This window comes from Alternaria atra, assembly GCF_907166805.1.
Source record: "Alternaria atra isolate CS162 genome assembly, contig: 16, whole genome shotgun sequence".
In the NCBI taxonomy this organism is placed as follows: Eukaryota; Fungi; Ascomycota; class Dothideomycetes; order Pleosporales; family Pleosporaceae; genus Alternaria; species Alternaria atra.
Genome location: NW_025091313.1, coordinates 118,269 through 145,490, shown reverse-complemented (window position 1 = coordinate 145,490; position 27,222 = coordinate 118,269). Strand labels below are relative to the sequence as shown.

Below are 27,222 nucleotides of genomic sequence, written 5' to 3'. Positions count from 1 at the left end.
ATCTACCTATGTTGCTTTTCGGATTGACAAGTGTAGCTGGGGTTGCTCTTGGTCTATTCGTTGGCAGTGCGATCGTTCAAATCAACAAATCTAATATTGGTCTGCATGCATCGTGGCGATGGTATGTACTTTTGCTTCTCTCGGCTATCCCACTAAGATGTTTCCAGGATCTATTATATGCAGGTCATATATAACGCGGCTTTGATACTGGTATTCTATATCATCCTCGGAGAGATGCGCAGTGACGTAATTCTCAAGAAACTCGCAAAAAGGCTTCGAAAGGAGACTGGCTGAGATATCTACGCAGAGTCCGAACTCGATAAACCGTCTATCGCCAAGCTCCTGAAAATCTCGTTCATGCGGCCCACGAAGATGCTGCCAACCGAACCTGTCGTCATATCTTTTTGTAAGCCTAGGACCACATCACACGACTGCTCTGCAGGCATGACTAGTGTGTCCGACTACTTTCGAGCTCAGATCGCACACTTGTACACACCTATACATCAATGCACACATATACATCAATGCACCCATACAAGAGACTCAATACTAGTACCCTCCTTGCTTACACTTTCAGTCTGTAGATCAGTTCGCCTAGAGTATTCTCTACCTCTTCTTCTTCTCCTCCGCAGTTCAGACTTTTGGCGACAAATACAACTAGAACATCATGCAAACCGGACTTGTACAGCTTGCTATTTCCGTCGGTGCCCTTGTTGGAACTCTCATTAATCCGTTACAGGACTGGTTGTATTTCCGCACAGCATCTAAGAACAACTAAAATTCGGGCAAACCAATCCTCGAAGCACGATTTGTATACCAGCATCCCTGGTTCATTATTATTTACAGGCGGTCTGTTCCTGTATGGCTGGAGTTCGAGACCTTACATTTACTGGATTGTGCCTGCGATTGGAGTTTGCGTTGTCGGAGTCGGTCTTTACTCAGTCTACATAAGTGTTGTCGACTACTTTACAGACTCGTACGAGAAGTACGCTGCCTTGGTGCTATCGGCAGTCTCACCCGGTTGTAATACTTTTGGCGCCTTCTTGCCCCTCGCGTCATATTCCATACTCACAAATTTGGAAGTCGGTGGGGCTGGCAGCTTGCTTGGATTTATCGGACTCGTGCTGAGTGTGGTCCCCGCCGTACTTGTGATTAAGGGCTGAGAGATTCGGGCCAAAATTCCTTTGACCCAGGACTCTACTTTCGATGATGAGAAAGCTGGTAGAGAAACTAGTGATTAAGTGATCGATTTTGGTGGCCATACCCTGAAACTCGGGCCTGCTGGCGTTTCTCAACGACTGCCTCGAGGGGCGGATGATCGGAGTGTAGTTTCATAATGCATGGAAACTGGCGCCACGCCGAGCAGTTGTCAAATTTCAGGACACGTGACCTTTAGTCCAAGTATCGGTTTGGCCTTGGCTCAGGCCCTGGTCTGCCTACGTGTACTGCTTGCTTCAACTTCAACGCATCTTAGCGGGTTTATGCACCGATTAAGTGAGTCTACAGAAATCACTAACTCTGTCACATCGCTGCCTGCTTCACTACTCCATACGTTCGGTAATGAGAGTAGAGCATGTTCTGGCAGCGCTTGCGTTAATGGGAGTGAAGCGTACGCATTAGAATATCAGAAAAGGTTCCACAAGAAGCATTCAGCAAGCCGAACAGACAAAGTCATGGACCTCATCGACTTTGTTAGTGTAAGCAAGGGTGGTGTGTGTATTGGGTCTCGTGTATGAGTGTATTCATGTGTGTATGTACAAGTATACGTTCTGAGCTCGATAGTACGCAGACCTGATTAATCATGGCTGGCCTCCAGTGATGTAATGTGGTCCTAGGCTTACACCCTCCCTTCAGGTTCGAATGCATGTTGGAAGCTGATGTGACCGCGGGCCACCTCTCGCCTTATTAAATGTCAGCATCTACGCCTACGTGGAGATAGTGCGTTTCATCACTGATTATGTAACATGAGGACATATATTCGCTCTCTTCGATAGACTCTATCAATCAACCAACTACTTCCTCAACCTCCTCCTCATATGTTCACAAGTATGAATAGATTGGTTGTCGCAATGCTACAGTCGTGGCGGCGCGTAACAGAGTTTTGACTGGGGTCCTGCCATGCGCATCAGTTATCGACCGCCATATCACCTAGGCGGGTCAAAATGATATTCATGTGCTCTGCGTGCTTCCTCGTTTGTTCTTCACCCTTCTCCGTTCCGTGTGCCCCATCAAAATTCACCAACATGTCCCAGCATGGGGATTCGAGCGTTCGCAGAAAGCGTCGCAATAGCTAACCATGCCTATACCCTTGATACCTGCTTTGACCTCCACTGGGACCTTGCTGCTGTCCCAGATCGAGATCCTCAGACGCTGCCGGATCCTATTCCCATTGATCGAAAGTCACCTCGTAAGGATTTCCATAGAACAGGTTGAGTGGCTGGCCGAAATCCATCAGCCCCGCGTTAGGATCGTTCAGGTATTCAAACCCAGAGACGTCGTTGAGATAGAAATTGTCTGTATTGGACTGAGGGTAGAAGCTGTTGCTATCGAATGGGTCAGCGCTTGGCCATGCAACATATGACTGTTGCAATTTAAGAGGCTGACTGTACGGCTGGTACTGCTGCTGCGGGTCAAGGGTTATATCTTGCGCGTCGTGTGGCTGTTGGTAGGGATCAGTCGGCTGTGGCTGGGGTAGTTGCCGATGAGCCGCTTCTTGTTTGCTCTGCTTATTCAAGACTCTAGCCACAACGTTGTATGCGCTCTCGCTGACTGCGTCAAGGGACTTCATCGAACCTAGCCATCGGATAAGCTTATCGACGCAGGATGTGATATGTGACTTATCGATCGTCAAATGGATACCGTCCAACGATAGCTCAAAAAGTAAGACCGTGAGGGCTTGCATGACTAGGCATGATGGTTAGCCGGGACGCTTGCTGCAAGGTCTGGGGCACTTACTGATATGAACAGCACACCACCACGGACCGTTCCCATAAAACCACGCGGTGTTTGGTGTGTCTGGCAACATGGAGGTAATATCTAGAGCCGCACCTATGCAGGCCTCAGCGGCCTTCTGATTGAACCGAGTCGACTCTTCATTCTGTCCCTTTATGCGCAGGTCCAGCCGGCATAGACAGGGTCGAGTGATGCAGATCTTCGCGTTGTGATAGTACAGATAAAGCAGCAGCTGCTCTCGACTCAGACCGTGCTCTGAACTAGCGGCAATTGCTGCGGTTGAACCCCGAGACAGAGAATGTAAGGCCCAGGCTTCCAGTTCGTCAGAAAGCGAAGCGATCTCCTTCTGAGCAGCCTTCCAGGACTTGGCAGACTTTTGTGCGGAGTACAAGCCAGACAATATCTTGTCCATGAGAATATCGAGCCTAACGTAGGCTACGTTGAATGGATCTACACCTGCATTGGCTGTGGGCTCACTGGCGGAAGATTCGGACCTTCGGCTAAATGCGGATGATGTAGTTGTTTCCCGTGAAGGGGTTGCCATTTCGGTCCCTTTCGCGCCCGGTGGCGGTACTGTGCAGTCGATAGGGCTCACAATGCGGGGACGTCCGGTTATGGAAGTAAGTACACATTCAATAGAATAAAGTGACCACCAGATCTGGGCTAAAAACTTCTTTCTCCTGGGAGAGATGGAAGGATCCTCATGTCTAAGGTGCAAACCAGCGGCTTGTGCATGGCGAAGAGCGATACCAATCATGTACCAAGCTCTGCAACCTCATTGTCAGCACGCGCACATGTCGCATAGCCGACTTGGTTTTGATGCTGTTCGCAGTGAGACGTACCTGCTAACATGTCCAATCGTCAGATAGTATAAGGAGAGAAGCCCAAATGCCTAGACAGATGTCAGCGCCGTTCGATTCAGTGTGTCAAATGAGCCTACCTGTATCAGCACCTGATCGGGCTGCGCGACTAAAGTGCTGATAGATTGGAGTTCCAAGAGATGTACTGCTCTCCACATATAGACCAGATGGTCGTGGTCGTCGGCTCGCCATTCGGCGCCGATGAGATGTGAGTAGCGTGCACCGATGGCGAAAACAAGATTCATGATAGCCTTCCATTTTGGACCCACGACGAATGTAGGGCTACCCTGATCCCTCGTGAAGAACATTTGCAGTTGAGCTTCGAACATGTCACCTAGGATTGGGAATGGGCTGTGGACGACTGCTTTGTAGTATTCAAACAGAGTCTCGGCCGTATCAGCAGCAGGTATGATGTGTGGATCATCAATGTCGATGTCGATGTCGGATTTGTCAAGATAAAAGTAGTAGCTGGAGCATTGGTCATTGTCGGGAGGTTGCCGATTGCCGCTGTGGTGTTGACGCCTACGGAGCGCTTCAGCACGCTGGTTGAAGGCGTCTCCCTCGGTCCCGGGCGGCCCGTATGGCATATCAGACGGCTCGCCTTCGGTTTGTTCGATCTTGGTTTCAAGCGCTCGGAGCCACTGGACGTGCGAGGTGCGGCCCATGTAGCCCGTGTTCTCTGCCTCATCGGCATCGAGAATGTCCTCCTGGATGAAATCCAAGTCTCCGTTGGAGCCGACGGAAGCCGAGACGTGACCCTCTCCGCCGTCTGCAGAGGTGACGCTCAGCGCGTCGTCGTTGGCATGGGATGATGAAGCTCTTCTTGCCCGCTTGCCATGCGACAGCGTAGGGGTTGGCGGAGGAGGCGGCGTGTCATCTTCGAAAGATGCCAACGTATCCTCGACTCTCTTCTTGCTCTCGTCATTGAGTTGGCTGCTGACATCGATCAAGAGTTCGGTCAAGGCGTGCGATTTGCGCTGGGCTCTTTTTTTACAAGTCAGACGAAGATGGGCGGCAAATAGACAATAGCATGGACAAACCCTCTGAGGCGGTCCTTACGCTCTAGGTCGTAGTGACATTCATGGCCCTGCCTTTGACAGTTGACGCAACGGGGACGATTGCCAGAGCATTTGATCTCTAAGTGCAGTCAGCAAGCTGAAGTTTTGGCGATATGGACACGGATTGGGCCCACTTCGTTTGCGACACTGGGTACACTAGCGGAAGTCAGCGCCGGCCCAATAGTCTTGGGCCTTTACTTACGGCTTTGCTCACTACTTCACTACGGACCCGAGGCGTTCGTATGGCGGGCGGCTTCTCGTAGTTCTTGCCGCATATTCTTGGTATGGCCACCTTTGGCTCTCTAGAGCTGGAGCCCTCAGACGGATAGTGGCCGTCGTCCATTTATCCTGCAGCCAGCCCTTGGTTTTCCGGTGGTCGTTGAACCTGGCAGTGGTAGAGGAGAAGTTGAAGGGCATGTGCACGTGCACATGCGCAGACGCCTGCGCAAGTTGTTGGAGCGTGTACACAGTATACTTGTCGAAGTCTGACCGAACAGCGGAGAAATGCGTCCTGGTGACGGAATGGGGGAGCATTCCAGCGCCAGGCTTCTATGCGGCGACATATAAGGCATTGCCGGGTAGTTTTCGAGATGAGGAAGGCGCTGATTAGGCGAGGGCGATTGAGCCGTGGCCAATGGGGCGGCCAGATCACGACGTCATGTTGTATACAAGTAGGCAGGCTCGTAGGCGAGAGGAAGAAACTCCTGGAGCCCTGGACCACCCACGTATAATAACAGATTGCAGAACGCGGAGCCACCAGTGTCTGACAGGTGAGCCACTGTACATGGACAAGAATCTGCCCCTCTCCAATTTCTACGGCCAGCGCGCGGCCTCTCTTCGGCGTCATCCTGCCATGAGCCTGCAACAGATCGTGGGCGCAGGAGCATGCGAAGCTTGTCGCGGCCGCATCACAAAGGTAAAGCCGTTGCTGATCATGCGCGAGCTAAGTCCACCCACAAATCCATGCATCTAATCTGACATGTCCAGTGCTCGACCGAACGTCCCCAGTGCTCAGAGTGCCGGAAGCGGCACACGCCATGCAACTACGCCCTTCAGTCTCCGGCCCGGCCCGTGGCTGCCAGGCGCAGACACCATGGCCAGATGCACCCTCACCCCAATCGTGCACTCGAGCGTGTCTTTGCCCACCTGCGCTCCCAACCCCTTGATGTCGCCCATGAGCTCCTCAGCCAACTTCGTCGCGGCACCGATGTGCACACCGTTCTACGCTTCATCGAATATGGCAGCCTCCGCCTCCAGCTCATGCTGGTCCCAGACACGACTTACCAGTTCACCTCCCCCTATCTCGCTGACATGATGCCGCTGTTTGACGGTACTGATAACCCCTACCTCACCTCGAGGCTGTACAAGGCCCTGTCGCACAAGACACCCCACCATGGCACCGAGATACACGAGCAGACATACCACGCCATCTTCCAGGTGCCCTATCACGGCGCCCGCATGTACGATCCGCGAATGTCCCCAGGTTCCCTGAGGCCGTCCAGGTGGACCTCGATAAGCGACGACGACGTCTTTCTCACCCGCCTTCTCGAGTGCTACTTCCTGTACGAGTTCCCGCTATGGCCCTGCTTCCACAAAGATCACTTCCTCGATGACATGACCACTGGAGAGACTGATTACTGTTCACCGCTACTTGTTAATGCCATTCTCACGGCGGGTTGTGTAAGTGTTTACCTTGGTTTGTTACATTCCCTCAATTGCCAATTGACCTGTCAACAGCACGGCTTGTCCACGCTCGAGCAGAGGGCTGAGTTTTGGAACCTCAACACCTATAGCTATCGATGCATGGCCGAGACCAGACGGCTGTGGGAGCTAGAACAGTCGCAGAATGTGTGTAGCCTTTCATCCGCCCAAGCAGCCACCATCTTAGGCCGAATATACTTTGCCAATGGTATGGATAAAATGGGGTGGACGACATGGTCTCACGCCCTGGAGCTTGCGGATAGACTAGACTTGTTTGACAAGGCCGCGAAATACAAAAGCGAAAAGGACCGCGTTTCAAGAACCATCACAGCTTGGGGCATCTTTTCTCAGCAAGCGTATGAGCTCACCCGAACTTTCTTCTTCCCCACGTGACATAGAGATAGGCTCTGATATAGGTCCCAGGTTCTCTTGTTTTTACCTCATGAAGCCACCACTCTCTAAAATTCCGCCCGAGGATGGCCTGCCCGATTATCGAGACGCACACAATTTCTTTGGCGAGATTTGGGTCAAATACCCTCTTGTGAAACATCTGGTATGTCATGACATACCTCTCACTTGCAATTCTGTTGACAAGCTACTAGACCCCTACCTATCTGGGTCAGACTTTCCTGTCGCTCATCAAGCTTAGATGTATCATGAATGATATAGCTGGAAAGGCTCTTCAAGAAAACAACGGACAGAACGAACTTGATCTTCAGCAGGCCGGTCGTTATCATGCTATGCTGTTTCAATGGTTCCGTGATCTGCCGGACCCGCTGCAGCCCCAGAATGCTGCCATGCCGACACAGCTTCTCCTACAGTAAGCTTTGACGTATATTCCGCGTGCGAATAACTAACATTTGGGTCACAGTATGCAGTTTCATAACCTCGTTACTATGACTTTCCATCCGTTCCTGGAACACGAGACGTCTTTCAACCAGCCCAACGACAGAGAAGCGTTCCAGAAGTATGCTGGCTTCAGTCCGGCACGATTGTATACCGCCTCCAAAGCGAGTCTCCAGACACTCCTTCACATGTTTTACCATCGTCACGGCTTCGAAGCATACTACATATTTCTGCTCCAGGTCCTCGTCCAGCTGGGCTTCGACTCGATAGAGCGTCTGCGCTCCCCGGAAGCGCAACAAAAGCAGTTCCCAGCCATAATGAAAGCCACAAGAGCCACACTCATACTGTGCGCCAAAGGCTTGCGCGATCAAGGCCAAAACTTCTACCTGGCTGAACTCGTGTTCCGCATTCTGCGCGACAAGATGGATCCTGTGGATGTTAAGCTGCTCAAGGACTGGGCGCACATCAAAGACGAAGACAAGAGGGAACAATCGATGACGGAGCACGTGCATGGCGAGTACCCTGTGAATGTATTGTCAATTACCTCGGATCCTACCGAACAACGTTTGAATCGGCTGTTGCAGTCCATGGGTGACCTCAAGCTCCCTAATGATACTGCCGAACCAACTCAGCAAGAGAGGGCATCCAGGACGTGGCGAAGCATTGTGTTTTAACCGCGGAGATGGGTTGGTAGAGATGAGATGAGATGAGATGGAAGTTACAATCAACATCAGATACAATATACGATATACGATATACTTACCACAATGCCAGTCATGACTTTGGCCCTCAATGTCTTGGACAGTGAGTTTTCCCTCCCTACATCCACTCGTCCACACACGTTCGAGAACCGTATGAATCTCCTACTCTGATGTAACCCTTTGCCACAATTCAAGAACCGCATGAACCTCCTACTCTGACACAGGTGATTTGCTCACCGGTGCCCAATCACCATGCGCGGCCTTGCACCCCACTCGTCCTGGTCACCATGGCAATCTCTTACGGATTTCTCTTGCAGCCGGATCGAAGTACCGAGCCAATAGCATATCCTTATGCACAAGCAGGCAGCCGGCGTTTGCTGTAGGAAATCTCTTGCGCCATCTAGCTCTATCTTGTATATTCGAATCGAGAATGCGGCGAACTATTGTCCTAGAGCGGCAGAATAAGCCGATCGACGATGTCTCGGCATGCGCTGCAACGGCCTCAATCGGAACTTGGATCGGAACTTGGAAAGGGTCTAGAACCCGGGCTTTTTTCGGGTGCGGGTTCCGAGCACTCTTACACACGTTACGATCATAGGGTATTGCACATCAAGCCATGTCTATAACGAAGTTCTTGATCCAGCACTAGGCTTGCGCAGCAATATCTACTACCAGTCTCACGGCGCACACTGCCCTTCTCCTCATTGGCTCTTCTTTTTCTTCACTTCTATCTTTTTCTCGCGCTTATCAGCGATTCGTTGGAATATACTGCCGTCGTATACGACGCGGATGTCCTCCTTGTGGTTGTTAGCATCGAGAGCAAACCAACAGATGTTCTAACATGTTGCATACGTTCATCATCCGGCCGTCTTCAGGCCAAAGCGTAATATATGTCGCAGTCCATATTCGAGATTAGCATTTCCCCTCTCATACCACTCAAGGATGGCTAAACTTACACTCGAAGATAAAACCACACATTCCGATCGGATCATTGATATTCCTCTGCCCCTTCAACACATTCACCAAATCTTCTACTGTCAGATAATCTCGCCCATCGGCATACTTGTGAAAATCTCTTCGAATTTCGACGGAATGAATCTTCCCTCGGTGTCATACGTTCCAGTATCGCTACCATGTCGCGCTCTATGCACATTTTGCAAGAAAAGACGGAAGAAGGGATCCAGAAGCCATCCTGAGCACGTGGGATATGAGAAGTTGATGTAAATGATCAAGACGGCGAAGGCAGAGAAGAAAAGACCGCAACCTAGGCGGTAGAAGCCGACAAAGGTGTCTTGCGGCCAGAGAATACCGTCGTGGTCGCGGTCGAAGAAGTCGCAGTGTTGTTGCAGGACAGTTTGGTGCGAGTGCTTCTTTGCCCAGTTGTCTTGTGTGCTGCCTTGTGGCGATTCTTCTGACGGAGCGAGGTTTGCGCGCGCAACCGCTATTTGCAATTAGTCAAAATGATGCAGTAGTAGCACGACTTGTATGTGCATACCTGCGTGCTGAAGACGAGAGTTCTTGCCATTGATATATGGTCTCCTTTCTTCGGTAACGGGTACGTTGTGGATCGAGTAGACAAGTACCCCGTCGACTTCCCCACATTCTGCATGTCCATTGACTCCATTCATCTTTGCTATCATAACGGCAACTTATTCTGTAGTAAATAGAAAACTCACAAGAGACAAAAGACAGCAAGGTTGAAAGAAACGCCCTAGCTATTTGGCCTTTCGCTGTCACGAAGACTGAGCCGCATGATCCTATTGGATCAAGGGCTCACCACGACGTCAATGACTCGGGAAACGGTCTTGGTATGGCAGTGCATCATCTCAAAAGAGTTTCACGGCATTGTGAGCCACGTTCAAGAAACTTCAGGTTTTCAGTGTCGTCAGTATGATGTGTGTACCATGGCAAGGGGTGCATGCGCGTGCGTACATGTTGCACGTTGTTTCGCGGCTGCCAATCTTTCGAAATACAGTTCCGCGGCCAATCACCGAAATGCAACCTTGCTCTCTGAACCGCGCCGTGGCTTGATCTTCAGGTACGCGTCAAAATTAGATCACTCGCGGTGTAATACCCTGCATACACACGTCTACTGCCTACGTGATTTATATACCGCGCCTCTTACCAGAGTTGCTAACAATCAATCCAAACTGATGAGACTGACTGACTGACTGATTGCTTGGCAGTCAGTTCAGTGTCAGTTTGGAGCTCTCGTCTTATCAGTCAGTTCAGTTCAGAACTCTTAAACTGACTGGATTGACTGATATGAGATTGATACATAGTGTTGCGGAGGCTTATTCTAGGCTGTTGATGAGGCTGTTAGTGAGGCTGTTGATATAGTTTCTGTAAGCGGCTAGCGCCAAACCTTAGTGTTGCAGCTCAATCGCGCAACGCTCTAAATCCTAACTCTACGCCAACGCTACCATCTATCGACGCGCCTACTTACGGGTTATACCAGTCTCTCTTGGTGCTGATATGACCCAGCAATCGAATCAGAGCCTCCGCCGACTTGTTGAGCGCGATAAACACGGAGATCCACCTGCGAACGCGTCGGTCACGCCATCTGTTGACAACAACACCGAGCTTGATCGCATTAACCAATCGATTGACGCGCCAATCAGCGAGGCCATAGATGAGGCTGATGATACTTCTTTTGACGGCTTAGACTGGTCACGGGTCCCGTACCTGGAGAGGCGACAGAAAGAGCACGCTAGAGGTGCCCCAAGTTGGATATACAAGTACGGCTGGCCAGTATATCATCGTATCAAACATCGTAACTACTGGCTCTGTTTCTATTGCCACATACACAAGAAACTTGGGGGCGAGTACGACGCTGGATCAACGTCAGCAGCAGCTACTCACCTAGCTAAAGGTGTGCCCGGCCACAGCGTTGGTGCCCAAGGACCTCTCCGACGAAGCCGCGATCCTAACCAGGGCTCAATCGTCAGCCTCATGCGCGATAGTGGTGTTGAGGTGTCGCAGGAGGTTGCGAATGAGATATCATCGTCATTTACAAAGCGCAAGTTTCAAGACGCGCTAAAGGACTGGATAGCTGCCGATAACCAAAGCCTCCGCGTTATTGAAACGCCTACCTTTCGTCAGTTAATTCGAGCTGCTAATCCGTTGGCAGAGGCAGTACTTTGGCGTAACCACCAGTCTCTCCGCGACGCGATTGTTGCCGAGTATCACTCGTACATACCTGCTGTTCGAAGCTACCTAAGCGGCGCGCGGTCCCTTATTCATGTCTCCTTCGATAACTGGACGTCGACCAGCGGCAAGCATGGACTTACGGGCATTTGCGTACATCTGATGGACGCAGCGGGCGATGTGCAGGACTTTGTTCTGGGCTTGCCAGAGCTTCATGGGCAGCACAGTGGTAATAATATTGGCGCTGTTGTTGCAACAACGCTAACAAACTTTGGGGTGGACAAGGCGTCAGTGGGCTATTTTGTGCTTGACAACGCATACAACAATGATACTGCCGTCCATCATCTGGCTGGTATATACGGCTTTGACGCCTCTGAGCGGCGTCTACGCTGCTGCTGCCATATACTCAACCTTGGAGCTCAACTTATCATATGGGGCAAAGACCGCGACGCATACGAGAACGCTGGTGGCAGCCTTAAAGACGAGGAGGTTTTCATGAAAGAGTGGCGTCAATATGGGCCTATTGGTGTACTATTTGATATTATCGCGTCCATCTGTACGCCCCAGTCGCGCGAGCTGTTACAGAAACTCCAAAGAGTTGAAGCTGAGTCGCTGGGTAAGCCTGTTGTCCTCCGAGAGCTAATCAGGCCAGTTAAGACGCGCTGGAACTCCTACTTTGCTGCCTTTGTACGCGCTGTTGAGCTCCAAGGCCCGCTTGATAACTACGTCGAGCATAAGCTTTCTGAGGGTCGTCACAACGAGGTTATTGCTCGCCGCTCACGGCGACCTGGAGGTAGCGATAGCGTGTTCCAGGAACCTAGGCTTTTTCTGCGCAAGGGTGGCCTAAACGCTGGCGACTGGGCAACAATCACGGAGTATATGAGGCTTCTAGCGCCCTTCGCAGAGGCCTCTAAGCTGCTAGAGGGACGCGGTAAACACGGCCGCCACGGCGCAATATGGGAAGTTCTGATTACCTTTGAGTGGCTACTTAACGAGCTCGAAGCGCTTAAAGAGCGCTTAAAGGATATTGATTATAATGATCCGTTAGCGCCAGAAGACCACCTTATGCCTTAACGTTAACTTAGCTCACAAGAAACTATCGCAGTACTACTTAAAGTTTGACGACGCGCCTGTCTACTACGCTGCTACAGTGCTCCACCCACACTATAAGCACCATCTCGAGGCACTATGGAAAGTGCCTGATGATCACAACACGCAGCGCGACGGCCCTCACTACCGCGATGGGTGGCTTACAAACAATCATCGCGCTTTTATAGCGATGTGGAAGGGCTTTCAAGAAGCAACAGTAGTTGGCAGCGCGACAAGCGACAGCGATGAGAGGCGCCCGGCAAAGAGAGTGCGTGTTGTTGGTCCAACAGCGTCGCGATCTGCCTTTCTAAAGTTGCAATTAGACGCTGCTGTTAAGCAGGTAGAGGAGCATCTTGGCGATGAGTACGAGCGGTGGAAACGCGTACCAGCGATCGCAGAGGACGATCCGATGGCTCTTAATCCGCTTAAGTACTGGCAATTACAGACGCAGCAGTACCCAACGCTTGCTAAGTTTGCTATCAACGTGCTTACAATACCAGCCTCAGCTGCTGATTGTGAGCGTACGTTCAGCGAGCTTGGTGACATGCTAGGCACGCGGCGGCTGCAAATAAAGCCTGAGTTGCTTAACGCGCTGCAGTGCTTAAAGAGCTGGCGGCAGTTAGGTCTTAAAACACCAGCAGGAGGGCATACAATAGCTGAGATCGCCGCAGTACAAGATTATCTTAGTAAATACGACTATTGACTATAGCAATCAGATAGCAATCAATCAGTCAGTGCAACACTAAGTTAGCGATCTTGGCAGTCAGTTCAGTTTCAGTTTGCGACTCCAAAAAGGTCTTGGCAGTCAATCAGGTCAGTTCACTACTCCCGGATTGACAGTTTGAGCCGCATAGATGAACTGACAACTGACTGATTGACTGATAGCAACTCTGCCTCTTACACTAAGGCGGTGCCTGTGCACAAAGCATCAAGCTCAGCTGCTAGTCTGAGAGCGCGTTATCTTCAAGATGCGCTCATCTAATTATTATGTGTTGACTATGAACTACATGCTACCTTCTCATGCTCAAGCAGAAAGTCCCGGGATGCCCTGAGCGTTCCAATTTCTAGATTTGAGCTTTGCCAAGTGCATGGCATGTAGAGCCTGTAATAACCAGGGAGGGTCCTCTTTTGCCAAAGCGTATCCTGCTAGCAAGAAAGCGATCTGCTGATGGTGTTGCCGCCATTCCGCGATCGAAGCCAGGGACGGCAGCCACAACGTCATCCACATCAACACACGTCCATCAGCACCATGACGGAGGACATGTGCGCAAGCTTTATAAAGAAACTGTTGATTGTCCAAAATAAGACAGTACAGTACGTAAATGGCGAGGTGGGCACATTCCCGTCGGGGCAGTGTCACTAATTTCGCGGAGTGACAGATGCGGAGAGAGAGATGGCTCCTTGGGGGACAAGGTGGCTTGAGTGCTCAGGTAGATTTCCTGCAGGGAAACTGCATTAGGAACGGGGTGGGTACTAGGAGGGCGAGTGGAGGTTAAGTGGTAAAAAGGCAACGTCTGTAGTACGCTAGGATCTACGTTTGAAGCTCGATGAGTTTACGCTAGACGCCCAGAATTGACGTGCGCTGCTGTGCCAGAGGCAATTGCAGCCTCTGCCCCGCTGATTTGAGGTTTGTCACTGAACTGCCTAAACTGAACACCGCCATTAGACGTGACTACATGTGCAATCATGCTTATGCTTGGTTTTGCTGTGGTGTTCTGTACAGTACTCTAATCAGCTAGTCCTGATAGGTGCTCCAGAGAGCTGCTTACACTGACAGCAGACGTTTCACGACGGCTAGTGAGACTGATGCACCACTGGGAATTCTCCACTCGGAATGACATGCGCCACTTGGGACGTTGGAATCAAGATCGACCCATGTGGTCTTTGCTGTGTGACTCGACCTCATGACGACTCTTTGATCTGAGCGTATGCGGCTTCCCAAGCCAGGAAAGACAAGTGAAGTGTGTCGCCATGAACATGTTGTCACACTAGGTGTTGCAGACCTTTAGCCAGCTTTTGGCTGTCAGCATCCCAAGTAGTCTGGGCGCTTGTCTTGTTCCCATTTCGGTAAGCCCTTCATTCGGGTCAGCAAGGATCCTTGTAAGAATTGTCTTCTGCGACTCTGCAAAACGTTATAGCGTCTGGGGAGATCTTAATATTAGACGTAGCGGTGGCCCAATACGGCAGCAGCGATACGCTTATTGGCTGATGTTTTTAGTCAGCGTCAATCCAGTACCTTCCGTCTCAGCGCGTACACTTGCACCAGTCCATGATACCTGCCGTCTAGGACCGGTCCGATCAGCGTACCGTTACGTCCCCCGTACCGGTCCGCTGGTCGTGCTATGTTGTACCAGTACAACGCCCGTACCAGTTCATGGGACCTGCCGCCTGGGACCAGTCCGGTCAGCGTACCGTTACGTCCCCCGTACCGGTCCACTGGCAGTGCCATCTTATGTCAGTATGACGCTCGTACTGTTCCAGTGGCGCGCTCAAACGCTGCTTGTAGATAGGCGCGTAGATGTGTGACACCCGAAACGACCACCTACCTCCTCGTGATCATCTACCCATCAGAGATGTATCAAAGAGCTGTGCCCCCTCATCGTTAATCTTAACCAATGGATACTACAGCTCTTGCTGCGCATGAACGACCCCCCTCCCGCGATGGTCATCTTCCAAGTCACCCTCGGGTTTTCTCTACGGGACATGTCACCATTGAGACTAGGAGTATGCATGTGAAGTTCATGCCGTGACACCCACAGTGACGCGGAGGCTGCTCACCCCCCATATCCGATCACGCCCATTGGAATGGTGTTATCATGACCGATGAGTGCATTGTAAACATGGCCCGATGGGGTCAAAGACCCGGAGTCTGCCTTGAACAACGGGCTGGAGGGCAGCTGGAACGACATATCGTCGCGCTGGAATTGGCCCCCCTGGGTGTGGAGCGGGCCGAGATCCAAGTGACCATTGTCTTGCATGAACCTTGGCTCCGTATCAGCCCATAGCCTTGCCCGTGCGCTCACTAGATTGAGGCTGTGCGGCGACAGTGAGCACGTATCTCCTCTTTACGTGTTGAAGACGCGAAAGAAGTATCCACGGACAGATGATGTATGTGCGACGATACACCAAGCGAGCGGTGGCATCAACATCCCCTCAAAGCGGTGAGAGAGCCGAGATGTACCTTGCGCATTGATACACCCGAACAGCCAGTTGGGCAAAGTACCGCATCGGCGTGCGTAATCGACCAGATCTGGGCTCATGCTTTATGCGATAATAGGCTCGTAGTACCGAGTGTCGCAAGATTGTTAGAAAGGGTGGCAGTGCCATGGTTTTGTGCTTTAAGGATTCCTGACCCAACACTCGGAAAGAAATATGAATACACGCAGATGGTGCATGCACGTCGCTTTATCGGTACGCTCTCGCTTTCTTTCGTCCTGTCGCCATGCCGTAGTGCTAGGGATGGCAACAGTTTATCGAAGTCCTCAGAGTGTTCGGTGAGATCGACAGCAGAGTTGGCAACAAACAAATTAAGTCCAATCAAGTCTCTCCACGCAGTGCTATCTTGTTCGTGACAGTGTGCACGCTCCAACCGTAGGGCCGTTCGCGAGGCTTCATTTGACTTGACATGTTTGTTGCCAACTCTGATCGACAGGTATAATTCCTGAATGTAGTACTCTCTTCTTGGTATGGTCACAAGCCTATGCTGAGTCAGGATCAAAACGTCTCAAACATAGGTTATGCTTATCTCTTCCTCGTTGGAACGTTTCCTGCTAGATTCGCAGGTCGAGGAGAGCGGGATAGAGGAAGGATGGATTTGACTTTGGTCCCTGCGGAGCGGCTAGCCCGAACCACGGTCGCATCGCCGAACACTCTACGTACAACCATAAACCTGATGCAGATAGATCATATGGGAGAAGCTCTCAAGCAGCAAAGCTCAACCCGAGTTACGCATCCCGTACGGGCGATCATCGTCTATGGGCGATTAGGGTGCACGGCTGATTTGCGAGCAGAGTGGTGCAAAACTGGTATCTGGGTCCCCGCATTCTCTAGGTCTCCGTTCGGGAGTTACTCCCGTATCCTTTAGGCGCCTATGTGGGGCCCATTCCCGTGTTCTCTAAGCGCCCGTACACGAACTGCTCCGGGTCTTAGATTAATAATCATCATCTCCCCTGCTCGCAAAGTGGCCATGTGACATAAGCGCCCGTAGACGGAGGTTGCCCGTACGGGATGCGCAAGCCGGGTGGGAGCTATGCGGCTTGGGCGCTTCACCCATGTGGGATTCCCAGTAATGTGTCTCACCACTCCTCGGCCCAAACCACTCCTCGGCCCGCCCCACCAAAATCGCGACGCGTTTTCTTACAGTAGCTCTACAACCACGCAATAAAAAATATAGAAAATAGATCTATTAGATGTGCGCTATCTAGTAATACACTGAGTCCGTTTATGGCCTTTTTCGTGGCAATTAGTGCAGGTTGGTGGTGCCCGAGGCCTGCTTGGCTGCCCTGCCTGCTCTACCTGCTGGAGCACCCTTTCAGCCTCTGCAGCAAGCAATTGACCTTCCTCTACCCGCAGAGCTCCTCCACAGGCTATATACTGTCGGCGCTGTTGCTTCTTACGCTGCTGGCGCTGACTAGCCTGTCGAAGCTTACTAACTTCAGCTGTAAGGATCGTTGCAGAATTCATTGCAAGCTGACAACCTTTAACAAGCTGGCGGATAGCCTGAGTAGTAGGGCTCTGGGATTGGCGACTAAGGCGGCCCTGGATCAGTCGAGCCTGCTGCTCTAGCTGAGCAATAGTATGCGGCGTCTCTGCTGTCCATGCAACCTCAGCGTCGGCCGCCGTCCCTGGCGGAGACGGCGTCCTGACTACTGTCAGCGACGACAGGACGCGTTCTGGACAGGCTGGGACTAGCCCTGTCGCCCGGAAGCCAGCCTGGATATTCTGCTCTGAGAGGACTGTCTCTCTGATACTTAGATATATCTGTAGGAAGTCCTGCTTGTCAATATGGTAGACGCGTTGTCGCGCAAGCTCGGACACCTGATAGCCGTACGCGACCTTGAGAGGCGAGAAACAGCCAACGTCAAGTGGCTGGAGAAGGTGCGACGTATGTGGCGGCATACAGAGCGTGATAATCTTGTTCTTTGTACAGAACTGGTCGAACTCAGGCGTAGCGTGGCTGCTGTGGCCATCAAGGATAAGCAGCCGGTAGGCCCCTACTGTACGAGCCTCTGTATATTGGTGGAAGTGCTTTACCCACTCAAGGCCAAGTTCGTCAGTCGTCCAGCCGTTGTCACTGACTGCGACAACCCAGCTAGGTGGTAGGCCTCGATACCAGCTAGCTTGGTGGAGCTTTCCTTGCAGGATTACAAAGGGTGGGATAGACCAGCCAGCTGCGTTGATACACTCAATCGTTGTCACCCACTCACGATCACCTGGCTGTATAGTGACTGCGCGGCCGACAGTCTCAGAGCTTGTGACGACTTTTGACGTTGCAGCGACCCCCATCATAAAGCCAGTCTCATCAAAGTTTTAGATATCTGTGTTAAGGATGCCGTACGACTGACGCGTCTCCTCTACAAGCTTAAACCACGCGCGGATCGCGGCTGGGTCCTCTGATTTTGCGCGCTGCGAGTGGAATTTGCGATTCCACTTTGTCTGGAGCTCTGGCTGAGCTTTGATAAAGCGTGATATCCAGTTCTTGCCAACAGGCTGAGGAGGGGGCTCTTGGCCGCGCGCCGCGAGTAGATTGTCTGCCATTCGTCGTACGTCGATGATCTGGGGCGGAAATCCGCGTCGGTCAAGGTCTAGGATCCAATCTACTAGAGACTGCTCCTCTGTAGGGGATAGCTTGCGTTTTTGTGTATTAAATTGCTGTAGTGTAGGTACGTGTTGAAGACGGCGTCGAAGCGTTGTTCTAGGGATATCGTATAGCCGCGCAGCTTTTCTAGTACTTGAAATCTGGCTATTTTGAATCGCGTGAATCGATAGATCTAGTCTACCTGCTTTTTGGAGCCTCTGAGCGTTGTGGGGGGGCGCCATCGTGAGTGTTGTGAGAAGACGCGTCGCGATTTTGGTGGGGCGGGCCGAGGAGTGGTTTGGGCCGAAGAGTGGTGAGACACGTTACAGGATCCGGTCGTAACACAATGGATTTCCACCCACGTGGACAAACTACCCACGGGAGGCCTGCTTAGGCGGGGGCTAGAAGACAGGATTTGGGGTCACGTACGGAAGGAACGCTTAGGCGGTAGGAGCTAGAGGAGCGCGATGCATTTCCTGGATCTGGGAGCACGCACGGGAGGCTTGCTTAGACGGTCGAAGCGCGTAGGAATCTACGTCCCGGTGTCACTATTCAATGTCTTCGGTGATGTAAGGGGCTGCGCAAAGTATGCCGATGCCTGGTAACAGGATTGTATTCGATGAAGAAGAAAACCTATCTATGGTGCTGCGATATCTATATACGTTTAGCTTATCGTTCGCGTAGCATCTTGAAGCTTCTAGAATGCCGAGGAGGCTCCGAAGGTTCCACCGAGGATCACTATAGCATCCGGGCTCTAGCCCGTTACAGGTGAACACTCTCAGCAACGTGATTGACCTGCAATTCACCAGCATAGGAGCTATACTTAGGTTTCAAAGTGATCACTTGTATCCCTATTTCTGTACAGCCTTGCTGTCGAGCTGGCCAATCGTGGGTAAACCCATAGCGCAATGCTTGAGGCGCGGACCAGTGGACAAGGCTTTCTGATATACTGCTGTATGTTGTGACCTTGGTCGTAGCATGCCGGGTTTGTCTGAGGCTCGATTCACGGGGGAGGTGGTGTCGTTTGGCTCGAAGGCTCGTCGATGTGGGACGTCGTAAGCATTGTTGGTCGGCGATGGACTGGCTAGAAAGCCCCTTAGTGGCTGTTCTTTGTTGTAACTATTGTGCCAGAGTGTTTGGGCTCCGTCGTCGCATCTCCTATTGCTACTGCAGCCACAACAGTAACTATCATGCCTTTCACTCTCCAAGGACCCTGGCCCATTCACCCGTACCCTCAATCCCCCGTAACGCATCTCTACCCATAACCCACCCCTCTCCCTGACTTCTATCACACCAGACCCTCAATACCCCATGTTCACCTACCCAGTCCAACCCATACATCTCACGCATGTACTCCACCTGTGCCATAAGACATAAATCCGCCAACGTGACGCTCGCCCCCGCACCGCTCAAACTCTTACTTTCGCTGCCAACAACATCTCCCTGTACCCAGTTCTCCAACCGCGACAGTAACGCGTGAAACTTGCCGCGCGCATGCATTGCAGCACTCTTACTCATTTCGTCTGTCGTCAAGCCAGACCAGGACGTCGTGTTCGAATCTGAATGGACTAACGCAATGCCGCTCCAAGTTATTGCATCGGAAAGTAAGCTCAATACGTCTCTCGTCCGAGCTCGTTGCTGCATCGTTGCACCTCTCAAGTCTGGGTAACCATTGGCCACGCTAAACACTTCTTCTTCAAAATATTCCAAGATCGCGTTCGTCTCGTGTATCCAAAAAATCGTACCATCGGCATAGGTGATGCGTAGTACAGGCAGTGACGTTTCGGCTGGACGGGCTTCGAGGCCGGGGCGGGACACGAGGTCTGGTGTTGGCGCACCTTTGTCGAGAACGACGGGGATGAGGTGGATGTTTTTCTCGTGAAGCATCGAGGAGGAGATGTTCTTGGCGCGCAGGTAGTAGATGATTCGACGCGGGAACAGGCCTGTCGGCCAGAGCCACAAGGTGGTTGTATGCTGTTGATTTGGCGAGGGCATTGTGAGTTGGAGCAAGATGAATTTATATAGTAGTTAGACTAGTGTGAGGATGTGGCCTAGAGTGGTGCATGTATTGTGTCGTTGCCCTGGCTATGTGATGTATACATATAGACATCTTATATATCCAAGCACGTTTGAAGGGGCGGAGACTTTTCGTATATTAAAAAAATGGTACTAACAAATGAAGAATTAAGATTGAATTGTGACTATTATAATGTTTCCGATGGGTGCCAACTATGATGCATGGTTTCGGAGACTTAACTCGCCGAATGCTTCTGCAAACTTATTCTTGCTGAGGAACGCCATCAAGGTATCCGTAGCTTTCCAAGCCATTCGAATCTCACCTCTGTATAGCTTTAGCTGTACTAAGGATCATTTAGCATGTTGCTCTGCAGCTTGTTTACCGTCGACGGCTGAAACTTCTTTTCCTTGTACCACACATGGGCGTCCTACGCCAACTGCTCAACTTCGGAGAATTGGACTTCTGGTGTTGGCAGCATGTCGTAGATGCCCTGCGCGTAGTCGGGGCCAATGTTGTAGACCAAGCCCTAGGATGCTGATCCAGATAAGCTCGGCTTTGATTCACGTGCGGAAGCGCACTGTTCGTAATCGTACATAACCGTACGCGACCGTTGTCAATACCAGCGATCAACGTCACCCACTCACGATCGCTAGGTTGAACTCCAAGTGGCTTAGTGCGCCTCTTAGACGCTGTTACCATCTTGACAGGGCCTCTAACGCCTATCTAGAAGCCTGTCTTGTCAAAGCTGTAGGTATCTTCATTCTAGCTAGATTGCTACACAACACTCTCTGGTGATCGCGCTGCCTAGTTATCTGAGATTTTGCCTCAAGCTCTCGGCGTACAAGCCTGTACGCCCAGTTTTCCCCTACTTGGTCTCCACTACGGGCAGCTAGCAGTTAGTTGGCTATTTCTCGTACGTAGCTGAGCATAGGGGCAAAGCCTCGCGCGTTAAGCTTCCTTATATATTGTATAATTATCTCCTCTTAAAGCTTTGCAAGTGCTGATCAGCCGTTGTAGGTATTGCGTTGTGAAGTCCGTCCGGCGCATTGGTGGCGGATAGTACTATTAGGTACGTTGTAGCAGCACGTTTAGTAAAAGGTTAGATTCTTTTACTTAGATATCTAGTATGACTCTATCTTAACAAGAGAGCGATTTAAGATTAGGTTGTTAAGGCATCGCGGTTAGTAGTAGTGGGAGTTATGGTTTGGTAAAGGTGCGTCGGCTGATAGTGGAACACGTTAACTGTAAGCACTAAAAACATGTATGCCGTACAACGCCGCGTTACGCAAATCCGGGCGTTACGCGCACAGACACGACACGTCTAGCACAGGGTCGGCGGGTTAATGAGTCCGATCATTGCTTGCCATCGTTTCACAGGATCAATGTGAGTGACAGGGTCTATCCTTGCTCACTATGCCAGATCAGGCAGTCGCATCTTGGCTACCACAAATACTAATAACGTCAGAACAGGCAGCAGCCTTTCGAATTGTAACCAACTACAAGGATTAGATCTTATTTTTAGAAGCTAAACTGTTCGTGTTGAACTCCTCACAGGCTCGTTGCTGTGCAATTACCACCACCCTAGCATGTTATATCGCTGCGCCCCGATCCTTCCGGACGTTCCGCCCTGCTTGAATATCGCCTCGTTGCCAATCCACAAAACAACCGAAAATACCGAACATGCCGAGAAAACGGGCAGTCAACGTTTGCGAATTCTGCCACAATCATAAGATCCGCTGCGATGTTGATTCAACCAGAATTCCTTGCTCAAAGTGCACAGAGATTGGCAAGGGTTGCGTAATTCGAGCCAGGAAACAATACCGGTAAGCTTGTGCGGGCCACTCTATCGCCTAAGTAGCTAATGTCCAGTTCAGTAGTCGAAAGAGGGCGCGACGCTCAATTAGCACCAAGCAGAGAGGTGGTGCTTGCCAGCAAAGATAAGGAAGGGTGGAATCGTCCACCCCGTCGCGTTAATGCCCTAGATAACCCTAACCCACTCTCGATTATCCTGCTGCACCGTCTTCAGATGTCCTCGACTGTCGGAACCTGTAACGACTGCTCTAGTTGATATAACACCCGTCATAAAGCCCGTCTCGTCGAAGTTGTAGGTGTCTCCGTCAGTAATACCGTACTTGGCTTCCGTGTTCTGTACAAGCCGGAACCAGTCTCGAACGACACCAGAATTTTCATAGAGAGCTCTCTTGTAGTCATAATTTCGGTTGAACCTGACTTGGAGCTCTGGCTGGCGTTTGACGAAGGCGTTAGCCCACTTTAGGCTAACTAGGTCCCGGTGGCGCTCAGCGAGCAATAAATTGGCCATGAACGTTATATCAGCAAGCTAAGGAGGATAGCCTTGCTCCCCTAACTTCAATATATGCTAAATAACTACTATCTCTTCGTTGGCTGTAAGCTTCATTGAGTTGGGCGCACAATCGCGTCAAGAGGTAGTCCCAGCGCGTTGGTCGCTAGGGGTGGTTTGAGGAACGGTAAAGATCGCTGCAGCGCGTCGTTGGGATAGATTCGCATCTTGATTTAAAGCCTAAATGGCGCTCTGTAAGTCTCTCTCGTTATAGGTCTGTTTTACGTTTCTACGTTGTGGCATTGCAAGTTGTTCGTACCTTTGGTAAGGTCTTGGCAGAGTGACCGACTTGCTAGGCTGACCGACCCGCTATGGAAGTACGTTAAATTACAACAAAATAGTAAAGTGTAGTTTCTTAATCTAAACAAATTCTACCTAGGGCTAATAGTTCTTCTAGATAATATACTAATAAGATGTTAGAAGTATATCTATAGAATCTTTATCTTAAAGCTATAGTACTTACTGGAATGAACAAGTAGGGTACTTCTATCTCGTACTGAGTCCACGCCTCGCCGTACTTCCTGCGACATCGCTGAATGTCCCTGCGGGCCCGATGGATTATCATGACCATAAAGAAGACAAAGTAAAACCAAGGGAATGGGCTCCTAAGGTACCACACAACCTCTGGTCAGCATGTAAATTCTAGTTCATTATTGGGTGCTTTGGCAGATGGGGCCGTAAGAACTGTAGATGTCACTTACTTGAATCCGGTAATGAGGCCCCAAGACATGGAAAAGAACATGTCTGGCACATAATTGGGCTTGCGCACAATGCGGAACCACCCATCGATCAGTATGCGATCGCCTGCTTTCGTCTCCAAAACACGCGGGTTCTCGATAACCGTCCAAGGCATGTGAGGGAACGCCTTGCGCTTGATAAGTTGGCCGCGCTCTTGCTGGCGGAAAGAGTTCTTTTGGCCATTTGATGAGTCCCACATCCAATACATGAATAGGTAGACGGCCGAGAAAGTCACCAGTGTGGGCTTACTCCATCGGTATTCAGATGGGTCGTGGTTTGCGAGGTAGAGCGCACAGTGGCAGTAGGTGAAGGGCACGCCTGCCATGTTCCAGAAAGTCAGAATGAAGCCTAACTTCTCGAAGTACATATCCCTGTATTGAAGTAAGAGCAAGCCTTCAGCCAGAGAGCTACACATGAGAACATTCTTATCAAGTACGGAGCGTGTGCTTACTAACACAGCTCCCTAGTTATTGACTTACCAGGACGTAATGATCAACTGCTCGGCCTTGGCACAGGCATTAGCGTACATAAAATGTGCCGCGGATAAGAGGATGACTTCAATAGAGACATAGCCGTACATAGCATACTGGCGCGCGGATACAGATGCAGTGATAAGGAACAAGATGAACCATGGGATTCGGACCTCGTAAAACATCTTGAAGTCTAGTATTCCGATTCGAGGGTTGAGTTCAGCGCCCATGAAGAAGTCGTATATTGGGTATCCAGTGAGTCGGTGGGTTCGGCCGCGAGCAATGGCCTGGACATACACGATGATGCTGTTCAGGTAGCCAGAGAGGATTGCCACCGTCATGATAGCTCCGAACTCATCGATGAGCGTGTATAAAGGATAGATTCTGGTGACGTGCAGCATACCGGCGAGAATCAAAGTTGCATACCAGCTGGTATAGGCAGAGCAATAGTACTGAAGCTTCCTATCATTTTCGTGACGCAGAGGTCGACCTTGGCTCAACACACCGGGCATGTAGCAGTACCTATTATGCGTTAGTCTAAAAAAGTCATCTAGTAGAGAAAGCGAACAGTAACTAACATGAGTGCCTCGAGGACAAAAAAAGTCCAGTACGTAGCCCAGGCTTTTCTTGTGGGGTAGGCTCCTTCGTAGACGAGCGTGGTCAACTGGTAGGCAAAGTCCTCCCACGTCTGACCATCGGTAGGCATGGGGAATCGACCATCGTAGTAAGTGGCGCCAATCCACATATACCACATGAGAAGAGGGAAACCAATCATTAACGATGCTGCACCGAAAGAGCCCCCGAACTCAAACTCGTCACTCTCGCCATCGGTATACTTGGGACTTTGCATAGTCTCTTGCGAGGATGAGGCTGGAACAGTCAATCTTTTCGCCCAATTTGCTCTCCGAATTGTGGTCGTTGAGGACATTCTGAGATATTGCGCAACTCGATGTAAGATTGTAAGAGGTCCAAGGTTAGCTGTCACCTGGATGGACAAGGAAATGCTTGACTTGAACTCAAAAGGAATTCAATTTTATATGCAAGCAGACCTCAGCAAAGCCTTCGCTTTGCTAAGAAGGTCTGTCATATCGAGAATGCTTGTACACCACAAACGGCAACGGTCCGTAACCTTAGAAGTCCAGCTTGCCATTTCTAGCAGTTATGTCAAAGAACATTGGCAGGTCACAGCGAGCCGTTGCAACTGTGGAGAAAACGGGGTTGGCGCTGGCTGGCAGGTCACAGCGAGCCAATCGGACGTTACCGCAAACACGAGGCCGTTTTGCGCCACCAACCGAAACATCACACTGGAGCCGCACTCCCTATGCCCTGCCATCCTGCACAGCAGCTCGACCATCTGCACGACAAACGAGTCTGGACTGATGAGGTGATACTAGCACAGGGCGTGTTGCGCAGAGGGCGAGGCGAGGCGAGGCGAGGCGGATCGTGAAGGAGATGGCGAGGAGCTATGGCCGCACCAAGGCCAGCGACGGGCGTCATGCCACAATCGGAAATTCGACAGCCCCTTTCCTCGACTCACAGCAAGTTGGAGCGATTCGATGAGCGAGCATAACCGCCCCAACTTTCAGCCTTGGGAGACGACATCTACGATACAAGCATGAGAAAGCAACGCAGGAAGTGCTTCACCGGGTGCTGGACCTGCCGCTCGCGCCGGGTCAAGTGCGACGAGTGAGTCGCATAATAGCAAATATCACAAGCTGATCATAGCTAATGAGTCTCCTTTGTGCACAGGGAAGCACCCTCGTGCCAACGCTGTCGCCAAATTGGTGTTGCTTGCGAAGGTTATGGCGTCCGACTCAACTGGATACAGTACAGTCCGCACGACACAGCAAACTACGGTCATGATTATAGCCTCCTTGGCCGTTCCGACCAGCCGCAGCCCAGGGGGTTCAGACGGCTCTTGGCTTCACATAATGCTCTCATACCTCTTCCACCTTTGGACTCAGCGGAGCTAGATGCCACATTGACTACAATCGACGAGTGGTGTCCGGGACAGGCTTCAGAATTGCAACAAGGCGCGTTCTGCGTGTTCACGTCGAAATCATTTGCGCTCCATCACACCGAGACGACAGACACATGCTCACCTCGTTTACTACCACGTCGTTCGACCCCAGAACCACAGACAACTCCGCCTACTAGCCGACATACGAATCCTCCCCTTCGGACAGAATCTCTGACGTACGACGATGCAGTCGATACCGTGGTTCAGTCTGTTGACAACTATCAAGATGACTTAGAATTTGCTGCCCAAACGTCTCAGAGCTCTGGGAATCAAGTCTGGCACGCCCCACCTCGCCATTTGGATTCCCTTCCCATGCCGGCTAATCAAAAACGGCTCATACACCACTGGATCACTTTCACCAGCCGCAAACTAGTCCTTATTGACGAACGGCATAACCCCTGTCGTACATTGATGTTGCCGATGGCTCTAAAAGGGCTCGTTACACACCTCGAAACCTCGAACGCTGACGTCGCCATTTTCCACGCCATCTGCGCAGCCGCGGCGTACAATTTGTACGAGCTCACCGGCCGGACTAGCGATCAGGATCGCGTTCTCGCTTTGTATCATGACGATGCGGCCCTTCACCATCTTCGTCATAACCTGGCACGTGCCGACGAACATCGAGACCAGTCCTTCGCCATGGCCATAATGGCGTGTATTGCCATCGAAGCAGTATCTGGCACCACCCAGCGATGGCGGACGCACGTCTCTGGTGGTTTGGCTTACCTTACCAAACTGCAAACCCAAGGCTTGGACGAAGCAGCGTTGTCCCCTTTCCGCCAACACATGGTCAAAATGGCGATACTATGCGGTTTTCCAGTTCCGCATCATCTTAAACAGTTCTTGGACGACAAAAGTGGTTCTTCCGATGGCCTCGAGCTTACCTTCCCATATTATGGGGTCTCTAGAACCTTTTTGCGAGCTCATGACCACATCAACGGTCTACTAACGGGTGCGTCTGCAGTGAGAACGATCCAGCAAGAAAAAGAGTTCAACTCCTTTGAGCTGCAGCTCTATCTCGACTTTCCAGGTCTTCCACAACGTAGCCCACGCTTGGCAACGACTAACGCAACACATGATATATTAATTCATCATACTTCCAAAGCATTCTTCTATGCTGGACTTATTTTCTTTCAGCGAAGTGTGCGTCGCGCACCATTGGTATCGGTACAGGAGCTCGTGGAGCTCGGTGTACAGGAGCTAGAATCTCTCAATCGCGTCGGGGGGGATGCACTGGGATGTTTGATGTTGTGGCCTGTGCTAATTCTGGGAGCCGAGTGTAGTGTCTTAGCTGTGCAGAGACGGATGCAGGCTTGGTTCCAATCTCAGCGCAGACTTGGTTTCAGGAATCTAGTAGTTCTAGAAGACCTTATCGCTAAGCTTTGGATAGCTCAAGAGAATCCTCATGCTAACTTAGAGGATTCAGATTGGCGACACGTTATTTTGCAGGCTCAATTCGATGTCTTT

The 27,222-nt window shown here is 51.0% G+C and overlaps 6 protein-coding genes across 6 annotated transcripts; 2 read left to right on the top strand and 4 right to left on the bottom strand.

Annotated features, from left to right (window-relative positions):
* Window positions 1-2,380: 2,380 nt before the first annotated feature.
* ALTATR162_LOCUS92 (uncharacterized protein) lies at window positions 2,381-4,399 on the bottom strand (the record flags this gene model as incomplete). Its single annotated transcript, XM_043307685.1, has 4 exons — window positions 2,381-2,904; window positions 2,956-3,719; window positions 3,795-3,844; window positions 3,893-4,399. The coding sequence occupies 4 exons, from the start codon at window positions 4,397-4,399 to the stop codon at window positions 2,381-2,383; spliced, it is 1,845 nt and encodes a 614-aa protein (XP_043163620.1).
* Window positions 4,400-5,654: 1,255 nt separating this feature from the next.
* Window positions 5,655-8,091, top strand: ALTATR162_LOCUS91 (uncharacterized protein; the record flags this gene model as incomplete). The annotated part of the gene is made up of 6 exons (XM_043307684.1): window positions 5,655-5,786; window positions 5,858-6,550; window positions 6,608-6,927; window positions 6,995-7,124; window positions 7,174-7,391; window positions 7,443-8,091. 6 exons carry the CDS (start codon window positions 5,655-5,657, stop codon window positions 8,089-8,091), a joined length of 2,142 nt encoding a protein of 713 aa, XP_043163619.1.
* A 1,064-nt stretch (window positions 8,092-9,155) lies between these two features.
* On the bottom strand, window positions 9,156-9,758 carry ALTATR162_LOCUS90 (uncharacterized protein; the record flags this gene model as incomplete). The annotated part of the gene is made up of 2 exons (XM_043307683.1): window positions 9,156-9,559; window positions 9,614-9,758. The coding sequence occupies 2 exons, from the start codon at window positions 9,756-9,758 to the stop codon at window positions 9,156-9,158; spliced, it is 549 nt and encodes a 182-aa protein (XP_043163618.1).
* Window positions 9,759-18,474: 8,716 nt separating this feature from the next.
* ALTATR162_LOCUS89 (uncharacterized protein) lies at window positions 18,475-20,146 on the bottom strand (the record flags this gene model as incomplete). The annotated part of the gene is made up of 3 exons (XM_043307682.1): window positions 18,475-18,522; window positions 18,581-18,633; window positions 19,897-20,146. 3 exons carry the CDS (start codon window positions 20,144-20,146, stop codon window positions 18,475-18,477), a joined length of 351 nt encoding a protein of 116 aa, XP_043163617.1.
* Window positions 20,147-21,848: 1,702 nt separating this feature from the next.
* ALTATR162_LOCUS88 (uncharacterized protein) lies at window positions 21,849-22,109 on the top strand (the record flags this gene model as incomplete). The annotated part of the gene is made up of 2 exons (XM_043307681.1): window positions 21,849-21,991; window positions 22,043-22,109. The coding sequence occupies 2 exons, from the start codon at window positions 21,849-21,851 to the stop codon at window positions 22,107-22,109; spliced, it is 210 nt and encodes a 69-aa protein (XP_043163616.1).
* An 811-nt stretch (window positions 22,110-22,920) lies between these two features.
* Window positions 22,921-24,585, bottom strand: ALTATR162_LOCUS87 (uncharacterized protein; the record flags this gene model as incomplete). The annotated part of the gene is made up of 5 exons (XM_043307680.1): window positions 22,921-22,932; window positions 22,991-23,048; window positions 23,229-23,636; window positions 23,745-24,257; window positions 24,314-24,585. The coding sequence occupies 5 exons, from the start codon at window positions 24,583-24,585 to the stop codon at window positions 22,921-22,923; spliced, it is 1,263 nt and encodes a 420-aa protein (XP_043163615.1).
* Window positions 24,586-27,222: the final 2,637 nt, after the last annotated feature.